At 56.1% G+C, this 12,800-nt stretch overlaps 1 protein-coding gene across 16 annotated transcripts in view; it reads left to right on the top strand.

Moving 5' to 3' along the window:
* DYSF (dysferlin) overlaps nt 1–12,800 on the top strand; it is a 54,331-nt gene that overhangs the window by 21,095 nt on the left and 20,436 nt on the right. For 7 of the 16 annotated variants that reach the window (XM_085545922.1, XM_085545915.1, XM_085545918.1 and 4 more), the window contains 16 exons: nt 34–207; nt 477–570; nt 1,222–1,299; nt 1,952–2,133; nt 2,522–2,662; nt 3,469–3,498; nt 3,628–3,654; nt 3,885–3,926; nt 4,676–4,777; nt 5,279–5,440; nt 5,990–6,155; nt 6,326–6,399; nt 8,268–8,330; nt 11,162–11,260; nt 11,875–12,003; nt 12,621–12,776. In XM_085545922.1, coding sequence (XP_085402048.1) covers nt 34–207; nt 477–570; nt 1,222–1,299; nt 1,952–2,133; nt 2,522–2,662; nt 3,469–3,498; nt 3,628–3,654; nt 3,885–3,926; nt 4,676–4,777; nt 5,279–5,440; nt 5,990–6,155; nt 6,326–6,399; nt 8,268–8,330; nt 11,162–11,260; nt 11,875–12,003; nt 12,621–12,776 — 1,719 coding nt within the window. The remainder of the gene's footprint in view (nt 1–33; nt 208–476; nt 571–1,221; nt 1,300–1,951; nt 2,134–2,521; nt 2,663–3,468; nt 3,499–3,627; nt 3,655–3,884; nt 3,927–4,675; nt 4,778–5,278; nt 5,441–5,989; nt 6,156–6,325; nt 6,400–8,267; nt 8,331–11,161; nt 11,261–11,874; nt 12,004–12,620; nt 12,777–12,800) is intronic. The other 9 variants (XM_085545924.1, XM_085545920.1, XM_085545916.1 and 6 more) reach the window with 3 other exon arrangements.

Here is a 12,800-nt window from a genome sequence, read left to right as displayed (position 1 = left end):
CCCATTCCAACCCCCCATTGCTCTGCCCCACAGCACAAGCAGGAGGAGCAGGATGGGGAAGGCTGGGAATACGCCTCGCTGCTGGGCTGGCGCTTCCACCTACGGCCGCGTCGCACCGATGCTTTCCGCCGCCGCCGATGGAGACGCCGCATGGAGCCGCTGGAGCGCACCGGGGCGGCTGCTGTGTTCGCCTTGGAGGGGGCCCTGGTAGGTCCCAACCCCACAACACTGGGGCCAGCTGGTATCACCAACCTGAGGCCATTACATTGGCTTTGGGAAATCTGGGCTGAACGGGGTGGTCTGAGTTGCTCCGTGTGGGGTGGACCCAATGGGTTCCCACACCCTCCCCTCCCAAAGGGAATGGTTTATGGGCAGAGGATGCTCAGCTCACCCCATGGTGCCAGGAGGCGATGGTCCCCATGTCCCCTGGGCTGCCCCATGGCGTGCAGCCCCCCACGTGCTGCTCTCTCTTGCAGGGAGGGGTGACGGATGATAAAAGTGACGATGGCAAATCCGTCTCCACGCTGAGCTTCGGTGTCAACAGACCCACCATCTCCTGCATCTTCGACTGTGAGTTGTAGTGGGGGGGGAATGAGATTCAATGGGGGCACCCCATGGCCAGGCATCACCCTGTATCCTCCCTGGGCGCCATTGGGCACCATTGGGTGCCATTGGGTGCTGTGGGGTGCCATGGGGTGCCACTGGGTGCCATTGGGTGCCATTGGGCACCATTGGGTTGATCTGGGGTGTCATCAGGTGCCATGGGGCGCCATTGGGCACCATTGGGTGCTGTGGGATGCCATGGGGTGCCGTGGGGTGCCACGGGGTGCCATTGGGCACCATTGGGTTGATCTGGGGTGTCATCGGGCACCATCGGGTGCCATTGGGTGCCATTGGGTGCTGTGGGATGCCATGGGGTGCCGTGGGGTGCCATTGTGTGCCATGGGGCGCCATTGGGTGCCATTGTGTGCTGTGGGGCACCATTGGGTGCCATTGTGTGCCATGGGGTGCCTTTGGGCACCATTGGGTGCTGTGGGGCACCATTGGGTGCCACTGGACACCATTGGGTGCTGTGGGGTGGCACTGGATGCCATTGGGTGCCATTGGGCACCATTGGTGCTGTGGGGTGCCATTGTGTGCCATGGGGCACCACTGGGTACCATTGGTCACGGATGGGGTCACCCTGGGTGCTCCTCTCACCCATTTCTGAATCCATTCCAGATGGGAACCGCTACCACCTGCGCTGCTACATGTACCAGGCCCGGGACCTGGCTGCCATGGACAAGGACAGCTTCTCGGGTGAGCCCCCATGGGACAGGAGTGCGGCTGTGGGGAGGGGGACCTGCTGGCAGCAAAGTGGGGACCCCTGCAGCATCCCCTATGGCGTCCCCTATAGCATTTCTACAGCATTCCCCACAGGACCCCCATCCCTGTAGCATCCTCGTACCATTCCCATACCATCCCTGCTGCATCCCCTATAGCATCCTCACTGCATCCCCATGTCATCCCTATAGCACCCCCACAGCATTACCTATAGTATCCTCCCTGCATTCCCCTACCAACCCCATAACATCCCTGTAGTATCCCTACTGCGTTCCTATAGCATCCTCACAGCATCCCCTACATCATCCCCACTGCGCCCCTATATCCCCCATATTATCCCTGCTTCATCTCTGTAGCACCACTGCAACCCCAATACCACCCCTCCAACGTCCCCATAGCATCCTCCATAGCGTCCTCTATATCATCCCCTATATCATCACCCATGGCATCTGTATATCATTCCCTATAGCATCCCTATGTCATCCCCTATGGTGTCCTTATATCGTGGTTCCTCATGGAAATGATTGGAGTTGGTTCCTCATGGAGATTGGGCCCCACGTGGCTCTGAGTTGCCTTCCCCTGCCGAGTTGGCTGGGATTCACCCTTGGCCTTCCATGTCCCCTTGCAGACCCCTATGCCATCGTTTCCTTCCTCCACCAAAGCCAGAAGACAGTGGTGATCAAGAACACCCTGAACCCCACCTGGGACCAGACGCTCATATTCTATGAGATAGAGATCTTCGGGGACCCCAAGAACGTGTCCGACTGCCCTCCCAGCATCGTGGTGGAGATCTACGACCACGACACCTACGTGAGTGCTCACAGCATTCTGGATGGGGGGGATAACCCCAACCCTCCCTAGACCAGCTGCTGATACAGCTCCGGGGTTGGACCCAATCACAGAACCATCCAGGAAAGACCACCAAGATGCCCAGGTCCAACCCCAGCCCATGGTGCCCATTGATCCTGCCCCCTTAGTGCCTCCACGGGCAGCCCTGTGCCCATAACCCCCCATATAAGCCCTATGGATCTCAATGATCCCTATGGATCATCCCTTCCCACTTGGTGCCGCTCCGTATCCCACTCTGAGCTCCTGCCGTGGGACGTGGCAGAGGAACCTCCCCCCCTCTTTAAGTTAAAGGCACATAAGTGTGTGTGTGTGCTGGGGATGGGGAGCACTGACAGCCCTGTGCCCGCAGGGCGCTGATGAGTTCATGGGGCGCTGCGTGTGCCGGCCCAGCCTGCAGCGCTCACCGCGGCTCTCGTGGCACCCCGTGCTCAAAGGAGGCAGGAACGTGGGGGAGCTGCTGGCGGCCTTCGAGCTCATCCAGAGGGAAAAGGTGAGAGCTCTCCTCCTGCACCAATGCATGTCCATTCTCTCCTCCTGCAGGGATGCATGTCCTGCTGCTGCTCCTGCAGGGATGCAGATCCCGCTGCTCATCCTACACCAATGTAGGTCTATCTGCTCATCCTGCAGGGATGCATGTCCTGCTCCTGCTTCTGCTGCATGGATGCAGATTCTGCTGCTCCTCCTGCACCAATGCATGTCCATCCTCTCCTCCTGCAGGGATGCATGTCCTGCTGTTGCAGCATGGATGCAGATCCCGCTGCTCCTCCTGCACCAGTGTAGGTTCTGCTGCTCCTCTTGCAGGGATGCCTGTCCCGCTGCTCCTCCTGCAGGGATGCGGGTCCCAGCGCTCCTCCTGCTGCATGAATACATACCCTGTTGCTTCTGCATCCTCCTGCTGCAGGGATGCAGGTCCAGCTGCTGCTCCTACATGAGCCCCGCATTGCCTGCATGCTGCAGCCATGGGGGATGCTCTGGGTCCCAGCCCCTCTGTGCAGATTGGAGCTGCTCTGGGGATGGGGGCTGTGCCCCCCAGGGATGCTAACGTTGGCTGTGTTGTTGCTGGCTGCCTCCATGTGGTCTGCAGCTATTGGTGGGATATGGGAGCTGATGCCCCTTGCAGGACCTGGAGGAGCTGGGGTTGAGCCCTTGGCTGGGGATGCTGCAGTGCTCCCTGCTGCAGGCAGAGCCCTGCCCTCACCTGGAGGTTTGGGAGCCCAGTGTTGGGGTGGGGGTGGGGGTTCTGCTGTTTGAAGTCCCTGGGAACCCAAATGGAAAACGTGTTTGTTTCCTCCCCAGCCGGCCATCCACCACATCCCTGGCTTCGAGGTAATGCCCTCCCCCTAAACCGGGCAGGAGAATGGAGCGCATCCTTTTCTCTTTGGCTTAAAAGCATTAGGATGGGCTGGTGGGTGAGAGCTGCTCTCATTTCCTAACCTCCTTCTGTTCCTCATGCAGAACGAACTGTCCTCTGCTCTGGATGAGGTGAGTCCATCCCATCTCATCGTCATCACAGGGGCAGCCGCTTCCCAAATCCATTCTGCTGGGCTGCAGGAGGGAGGTGGGCTCCGAGGGGGGCTCCCAATGGCACAATGGTGGTGGTCAGCATTGCTGGGATGAGCGTGCAATGAAAGAAGCGTGCCCAAGTAACCATCATCTCTTTGCTTTTTCTCCTCCATTCCTTGCTGCTGCTGTGTGTGGACGGGGCACTGCAGCTCTGTGCCCCTGCCTTGTTCTACGAGGGGCTCCTCCCATGGGTACCTTTGTGCTCAAACTCTTCCTCCCCTCCCTTCCTCTACCTCGGCCTGGAAACCCCACAGAGGGTCCTGCATGGCCTGGCCCTCCTGCCCCACAAGGTCCCCATCAGACTGACCCCCCCAGGGCTGCATCTGAAGGACTGACCCCAACCCCGTTGCCACCCCGAGTCCAAGGTGCCCTTTGCAGTAATGAATGAGCCGGGTGACCCATCATTCTCCTTCCTGATGGAAGGATGCAGAGCCCAACCTCTGTTGGCCATCAATGAACTCTGGCTGCCCCTCCCTGCTCTATGGGGGCAAACTTTGAAGCCCTCACCTGCTGGCAGAGTGGTGGGTTCATCCTTCCACCACAACCTGCACAGAGGGTTCTACCTGAGCCCAGTCCTGCAGGCAGGGGGTACCCCAGGGCTTGAATTACTGGTGCATGGCCATGGCATTGACCTCTGGTGGTTGCACCTCCATGGTGATGCTGTTGAGTCCCACCATGATACGTTGGTTGTACTTGGGGGGCTCGTCACAGCATCCCTGCCCTGCTCAAGGTACTGCACTGTGCTGATCCATCCCTGCTGCTGCTGCTCCATCCCTGCTCTCCATCCCTCCCAGTAACTGGATAGCTGTGCTTTTGACTCCTCTTCCTCCTCTATCAGGATGGGGATGACTTTAGCAGACAACGGGGGCTCTGAGGGACCATCACGGGAGGGTGATGGGGATGGTGGCCCAACCTGAGGCTCTGACTCTTTGGTTTTCAGTCTGAGGACTCCGACCTGCCCTACCCACCACCTCAACGGGAACCCAACATCTTCATGGTCCCCCAAGGGATCAAACCGGTCCTGCAGCGCACGGCCATCGAGGTGAGTGGCAGGGAGTGCGTGGGGCAGCCAGCAAGAGGGTGGCATGGGTCGGGTGGTGTCTTTAATGGGAATCCCTACTGGGGGGTGACACTGAAATGGGTTGCGGGGCAGCTCTGTGGGCACAGGGCTGGGAACTGGTCATGAGACACCAAGCAGAGATCTCCCTACACCATTATAAAACAGCAGATTTGGCTCTAGGTTTGCCTTGCGTGGGTAAACCACGTGCCTTCCACTCCTACTGGATGCATCTGTCTCAATGGACCAACAGGTTCCCATTTATCTGTTCATGCAGTTGTCATTCTTCCTACTTCTGGGGTGATGAGAGAGGGCTCCAACCAAGCTGGGGCCGGGGCGTTGTGCCCCATGGGATGCTCAAGTCCTGGGGCACAGCACAGACTGGGACCACCCTTGCTTTTAAAATGCAAACCTGCCTCACGTCAGGACGATGCTTACCCCAAACAAGGCCTTTGGCTCAGTCTCCTTGTTCCTCTTGCCCTGCAGATCCTGGCCTGGGGGCTGAGGAACCTCAAGAGCTACCAGCTGGCCAGTGTCACCTCGCCCAGCCTGCTGGTGGAGTGTGGGGGGCAGCTGGTGCAGTCCTGTGTCATCAAGAACGTCAAGAAGAACCCCAACTTCGACGTCTGTGTGCTCTTCATGGAAGTGGTGAGGACCTCTTTGTGGGGTTGGCTGGTAGAGCTGGCTTGGACGGTCATTAGAACCACAGAATCACTGGGAGCTGGAGGGAATCACGGAAGGGTTTTGGGTTGGAAGGGACCTTCATAGAGCCATAGAGGGTTTGGGTTGGAAGGGATCTTCATAGAAGCATAGAGTGGTTTGGGTTGGAAGGGATCTTCGTAGAACCATAGAGTGGTTTGGGTTGGAAGGGACCTTCATAGAAGCATAGAGTGGTTTGGGTTGGAAGGGGTCTTCGTAGAACCATAGAGTAGTTTGGTTTGGAAGGGACCTTCATAGAGCCATAGACTGGTTTGGGTTGGAAGGGATCTTCATAGAACCATAGAGGGTTTGGGTTGGAAGGGATCATCATAGAACCATAGACTGGTTTGGGTTGGAATGGTCAGTTCCTGTGCTTCACCACCTTCAGCTCAAAGAACTTCTAATAAGTTAGAGGGGCTGGCGGGGATATCTGGAGGTCCCATATCAAACCCCACCCTATGGTGAAGATAATTCTGCCCCTCTGGGGGGACCCCACAGCGTCTGCCCAGCGAGAGCCTCTACAGTCCCCCCATCATCATCAAAATCATCGACAACCGTCCGTTCGGCCGCAGGCCCGTGGTGGGGCAGTGCACCATCCGCTCCCTGGAGGAGTTCTACTGTGACCCCTATGGGGAGGAGACAGACGGTGCCCAGGAGCATGCAGGTATGTGGGGAGGAGCTCTGGGGGGCTCTGCTGGGCTTTGTCACGGCCAATGTGCCCAACATGAGTGGGGGCTTCGGGCACGGCTGAGGCTGCTCCTGGAGCTCGACCAGGAGGTGTCTCTGGGGGTCTCTAACAGCTGGAGCTCATGTTTGTCCTTGCTGCCATTGCAGATGGTGTCAGCCTCACACCCAGGGACGATGTTCTCATTGACATTGATGACAAAGAGCCTCTCCTTCCCACCCAGGTATGGAGACACTCACAGTGCTTCCTCACTTTGTGTGCTGTGGGTGCAGCGGGACAGCTGCAGAGGATGGAGCACTCTGTGGAGCAGAGGGGCTGCAGTGGTGTGGGCATCATGTGGGTCCCCCTGGTCCCACAAAACCCAGGAATACGGGGACGCATTCATTTCAACGCACACCCAACCATCTTCATGCCATGCACTGGGGTGTGACCCCACGAGCCCTTTCTTTTTTTGCCTTTGCAAACCTGTTTGGATCACTGAGGAGCATTTTGTTCCCTGCTTGCCCTTCAGTGTCCTCCTGCTCGAGGGTTGGCTCTACAGCAGCAAAGCTGAGGACTTCTGGCACAGTGTTTTTGCAGTGGGACCCCTGGGATGGGATGGCACAGGGCTGCAGGGGGTCTCCGGCCCCCCATTAGATGCCTTGAGCCCTTGGGCCTCTTGTGAGCCCACTGAAAACATCTGAGCCTTGGGCCAGCCCTGCAGAGGAGGGAGGTGGTCAAAGTGCTCCTTTTCAGCACATTCACAGTGCAAGGCTTGGGCCTGCTTTACCAAAGCAAACATTTCCAAAGCAGCCCCCCTGCCATGAGTGGCTCGCTGGGACCCCAGCTGGATTCTCCTCCTTTTCTTCCTTTCAATTCTGCCCTTTGTTTGGGAGCGGGGGAGGAGGCTGCAGTTTGTTCCTGGAAAACCAACCTAGAATTCCCACCATCTCCCTCCCCAACCCCAAATCCTGGCCCTGACCCCACTGGTCCCGTGGTTGGAGGGTGGGTGATGGCTGTGCTGGTGGTCCCACACCCACGGGGGGGTCGGGGGCTGAAGGAGCCCTCAGTTTCACGAGGATGGGGACCGTTCCCAGGTGTGCACGGTGTGTGGCTCTGGAGCTGCTCCCTGGCCTCCCCAGCTTGGCCTCCATCCCCCTGCTGGCGGATGGGAACAAAGGGCCGCTGTGTTGTCCCCGTCTGAAAGAGAGAAAACCAGCAGATGCAAAACCTCTCCGCTCTGAGGCTGCGTGGTGCATCGCATCCGAGCGGAGGGAGAGGTTCAGCCCCAGGTCTGCTTAAAGCCGTGTGCAGTACTGCACTTAGCAGTATTGCTCACACCAGAGCAGTATTTCTGCAGCAGGAACATCTGGGCTCAGCCTTTCTGCTTTGCTCCTCTGTAGGATGCACGCGTGGTTTGGTTGTGCAAGGACTGAGTGTGCACAGCGGGTGGCCTTCCCACGTGCACGGTGTGGGTCAGCCCTGCTCAGTCTCTTCTTGTCCTCCATGTTCTCTCCTTGCTCCTGACATCCTTGTGGGAAGCAGAGCAGGAAGGTGCCAAGGTCCTTCCTTAAGGTCCCACCCCAAGGTCCACCTGCAGAAGTTCTCTTCTTCTTGATAAAACCACCACAGGGTTCACAGAGTCAAGGAATCATTGAAGAAGACCAAGAAGAGCACCCAGTTCAACCCCAACCCATCCCCAACCCATCCCTGCCATGCCTGCTCACAGAGTCTTAGAAACATTAAGGTTGGAGAAGACCATGAAGAGCACCCAGTTCAACCCCAACCTATGCCCAACCCATCCCCAACTCATCCCCAACCCATCCCCGCCATGCCTGGTCACAGAACCATAGGAACACTAAGGTTGGAGAAGACCTCTAAGGTCATCCAGTCCAACTATCAGCTCATCCCTTTGGGCACAGCTGTGAGCGCTGTGTTAACCCAGTCCCCACCACGTGCCCAGTTGGACCCCAACCCTTTGTGTTGTGGACCCTTGGCTCATAGGAGGAGGTGCTGTCCTGCGTTGGGACAGACAGCACTTCTACAATGTGCTTTTATCTGTTAACCTTTGTTTCTCTAACCCTGTTGCTAACCAGTCATTTTAATTTGTAGCTTGTGGAGGGCATGACCAGCTCAGCGCTCATTAACCCGCCAGCTTCTAGGTCCGAGCCTCAAGTAGGTATTGCTTCATTTCTAACTTGCTTGATTAATTGCTTTAACAAACTGTACATGTCCATGTATGTAAAGGTCTGCAGAAATAGAGATGTCCTTTCTGCAGTGGGACTGATGCTCGAGCAGACATAGCATGGTTGTCCCACTGGTCACTCTGGGGGTCCCATGGAAACAGTGGGCAGAGGGAGGTGTCTGCACAGCTCCGTGCTTTGGACCTGCTTTGGATGGATGCCTTAAGAGCTGTGCTGGAACAAGAGCTGTTTGGGGGCTGTTTGGGGGTTGTTTTCCATCCTTCCCTTTCTGTTTTTCCATTGCTTTTACAGAGCGTGGCACAACAGGAGCTGAATCCCCACGGCTCCCTGTGACTTGGGATGCCTCGGTAGTATGAAACACAAAAAACCCCATCAAGTTTCAAGTCAGCAAAGCCATCCCAATCAAAGAAACAAAACCCAACCAGAATCTGTAAACTATTTGGAATGATTGGTTATCTGCTGTGTTGGCCGGTTCCAAAATCAAAGCTGATATTTTACAGCTTATCCTGTTACCGTCGGCTGGAAGGGCTCGTGGTGTTGGGTGTCTACTGGTGGAAGCGGGTGCCAATGGCTCCTGCTGCAGCCCAGCTGTCCCCAGTGCTCTGGCTGGCTTTGTTCTCCAGGCCTGGGGACAGCCCTCATGCCATGGACATGCTCAGGGCAGCCCTCTGCTGTGGGCTGAAGGGTCAGGATAAGCCAAGGATAACCCAGGGGCAAATTCCTCCTTGGGAAGAGCCTGAGGTGAGGGATGTGGGGAGGTGATGAGCATGGAAATGGCTTCCTCAGCTCCCTGGGTGACCCATCCATCCCATTGCTTTGGCTGGGGTCTCCTGGCTGGGACACACACTGGAGCAGAGGAGGAGAGCAGATGTGCTGTTCACCAAGGCTGACATAACCAACATCAGGGGAGGTGAGCCCATAACGGGCCGAGCTGTTCTGGCAGAGATCTGCTCATCCCAGCTGCAGAGCTTCCTCCCAGCAGCAAATCTGCTGCCCAGATGGGAGCTGTGGGGATGCCTAACTCTGGGGCAGTGGCTCAGCTCCCTTAGAGCAATATTTATTAGTGTTGTAATTATCTATTACTCCCACAGAGACACGTGAAATCATTAGTAGAACAAAAATAACAATTAGGACTTCAGTTCTGCCATATTTGCTCTGCTCCTGGCTTTGCTGTCCGGCCAGTAACCTGTCCGTGCCTCAGTTTCCTCACCTATGATGTGGCTGAGGTTCACCAGCACCCAACACACCCATTCCAAGGCAACTCCTCAGCTTTCCACAGCTCTTTCTGCTCTGGGCTGAAATGACCTGCCCAGTGCATTTTGTGTTGGGTTGAGTTGGGTTGGATTGGGTTGCTTTGCGTTGAGTTGTGATGAGTTGTGTTGGGTTGAGTTGCATTGGGTTGTGTTAGGTTGAGTTGAGTTGGATTGAGTTGTGTTGGGTTGAGTTGAGTTGAGTTGATTTGGATTGAGTTGGGTTGTGTTGCGTTGCGTTGGGTTGAGTTGTGTTGGGTTGAGTTGGGTTGAGTTGAGTTGGGTTGATTTGGATTGAGTTGGGTTGGGTTGCGTTGGGTTGAGTTGTGTTGGGTGGAGTTGGATTGAGTTGGTTTGTGTTGCATAGTGTTGGGTTGTGCTGGGTTGAGTTGTGCTGTGTTGAGTTAGGTAGGATTGTGTTGGACAGCAGGTCTACATTTAGGGGGCTGGAGGAGGAAAGGAGCTTCGTGCCCCCAAACATGCTCAGCCATGCCCATGCCCCTGGGTAAAGCCCTGCACTGAGATCCATCACAACTCAACCTCCTCTGGGTTATCCGGAGGGGCATCCAGGATGCTGGATCTTCAAAGGGGTCTGCAGTGTGTTGGTGAAATTCTAATTATAAAGGGCTTTGTTGTTGAGATGGCCTATTGGATTGTCAGTACAGGGAGACCCTGCTGCTGGGGGCTCTCCTGAGACCCTGGGTGCTCGGGGAGGTTCTGGGTCACCAATGGGATCCCACTCAGGCTTCCTCTGGCTGAAGCAGCCCCCATCCCTCCTCCATCCCACACCAAGTCCAAGAGGGAACCCCGAGATGCTGTTGGCTGTCGCCCCCTGGCTTCTCCATTCGTGTGGGTTTGCATCCCTCACAATTAACATTCCCTGCTGCTCTTTTCCCTTCCATCAGTAGAAATCAGCAACGTCATTTAACCCAGCTTTGTCTCAGGGTGCAGAAGATACGGTGGGCGAGGGCTGGATTGATCTGAGTGCTTTCTTTGTAACTCAGCCCCTGTGGAATGTCGCAGTAAAGCCGCGGTGGTCAGAGCGTGGCTTTTTAAACAATAAAAAGGGGGAGGCGATGAAAGGCAGCATTTAAAATAAAAATAAAAATAATAATAATTAAAAAAAAAAACAGGGGAGGCGTGGAGGCCTTGGAGTTACTGTACGTAATGTTGCTATTACAAACAATGTCTGTTCAAGACAGCAATTTAGAGTCTGCGCCGCTGGCTTGAAATGCAAAGCCCATAAACCTCCCTTGGGTTCCTCCATGAGGTCAGCGTGGTGGAATTCTGCCGGCTCCTCAAAACAAGACGTGGTTCTTTTTCAGGAGCCTTTCAGGAATGGCGGTCGGAGCCCCTTCCTCTTCACCCACAGGAGTGGGGGTCTCATAAAACCTCCTCTTGGAGCAGCATCTCGGGGCTGAAATGCTGTTTGAACAGCTGATGGGGCTGCGAGCATCTCGGAGGGCTCCGTCCCTCCAGCCCTGACATGCTGAGCCCCACTGGTGGGGTTGAGCTCACCGGGATGTATCGCTGTGCTCTTCTTTGCCACCAGGAGGAGGAATTCATCGACTGGTGGAGCAAATTCTACGCTTCCACGGGAGAGAGGGAGAAGTGTGGCTCCTACCTGGAGAAGGGCTTCGACACCCTGCAGGTAAGTGGCCTGGGTTGGACCCGGCTTGCTGCGATATTCATCCACTGACTTTGGTTTTGTTTAAGAGTGTTGAGCCTTTGCTTCTTCCAAGGTGAAAAAAGCCCAAACATGGGATGAGTTTCCCCCCAACACGGGTGATTTCGTTGTTGAAAATAACTATTGATGTGTGTTCGGGTAGCTTTCCACTTTGCAGCCTTTTGAGATCTTGCTGCTTCGCTAAGTGGTGGAGGAGGGGGCAGTGCTGCTCTTTGGGGAGGACAAGGAAAGGTGGGGATTGCTGAGGGGTGGTGGTGGGGGGTGGGGATTTAGGAGACCCACTTCAAGAAGTGCCAAAAACAACACAAAACCCAAGTAGGACCAAAGTGGGGTAAATCTTGCCTGGTCCGAAGGGTGGTGCTCCCAGCAAGGAGCAATCTTAGCTCATGGATGACCCTTCGTGCCACCTTGGCATGGACTGGAGCTTCTGCCATGCACTGTAGGGTTGTCAAAGTTCTGATCTTCATGTGGGGTTGGCAGGGATGTCTCTGTCCCTGTGGGTGTGTTGCCTTCAGGCTTGGGTCCCTCTTGCCCTGGATCTGTTGGGATGCAGCCCCCCTTTGCTTCTCCTTCCCCAGGTCTATGAGACGGAGCTGGAGCGCGTGGAGGCCTTTGAGCAGCTCTCTGATTTCTGCCACACCTTCAGGCTGTACCGCGGCCGGGCGCAGGACGCCAGCGATGATCCCTCAGTTGTGGGCGAATTCAAGGTGGGCAGAGAGGAGCCTGGTGGGGTGCTACAAGGGCAAGCGTAGGGTTTTGCAACTGCAGAAACTGTACAGTTTGGGGACTGAGCTGCTGGAGAGGAGCTGCGCAGAGGAGGACCTGGCAGTTCTGGTGCCCAGTGGTTGGCCAATGGTCAACTATAGGATGACCACGAACCATCAGAATGCTCTAATGGTCGAGAAGGTGACACAAGTGTTGTCCTGGTTGGCCAATAGTTGACCAGTGGTCAACCATAGGATGACCGTGAACCATCAGAGTGCCCTAATGGTCAAGAAGGTGACACAAGTGTTGTCTTGGTTGGCCAGTGGTTGACCAACAGTTGGTCAGCAGTTGGCTGCAGAGTGACCGTGAGCCAGCAGGATGCCCGGGTAGCCAAGAAGGTGACACAAATAGTCTCCTGGTTGACCAGTGGTTGACCATCAGTTGACCAATAGTTGACCATGAGCCAGCAGGATGCCTTGGTGGCCGAAGGCCAATAATGGGACCCTGGGTGCATTGCAGAGCGTGGCCAGCAGGGCAGAGAGGTGCTGTTCCATCCATCTCTGTGAGCTGTGGCACGATCCCCATCCACGGTGTGTTTGAGAACATCTGTCCTTCTCAGGGTTCCTTTAAAATCTACCCTCTGCCCGACGACCCGCGTGTGCCGCTGCCACCACGGCAGTTCCACCAGCTGCCAGCCAGGGGTCCCCAGGAGTGTCTCGTCAGGGTCTACATCATCCGTGCCTTTGGTCTGCAGCCCAAGGATGCCAATGGGAAGGTACGCTGCTGTGCGGCTGCTGGG

Source organism: Coturnix japonica, chromosome 4, assembly GCF_054131305.1.
Source record: "Coturnix japonica strain WE chromosome 4, WE-NBRP24, whole genome shotgun sequence".
NCBI classification, from domain to species: Eukaryota; Metazoa; Chordata; class Aves; order Galliformes; family Phasianidae; genus Coturnix; species Coturnix japonica.
This window is presented reverse-complemented; position numbering and strand designations above follow the sequence as displayed.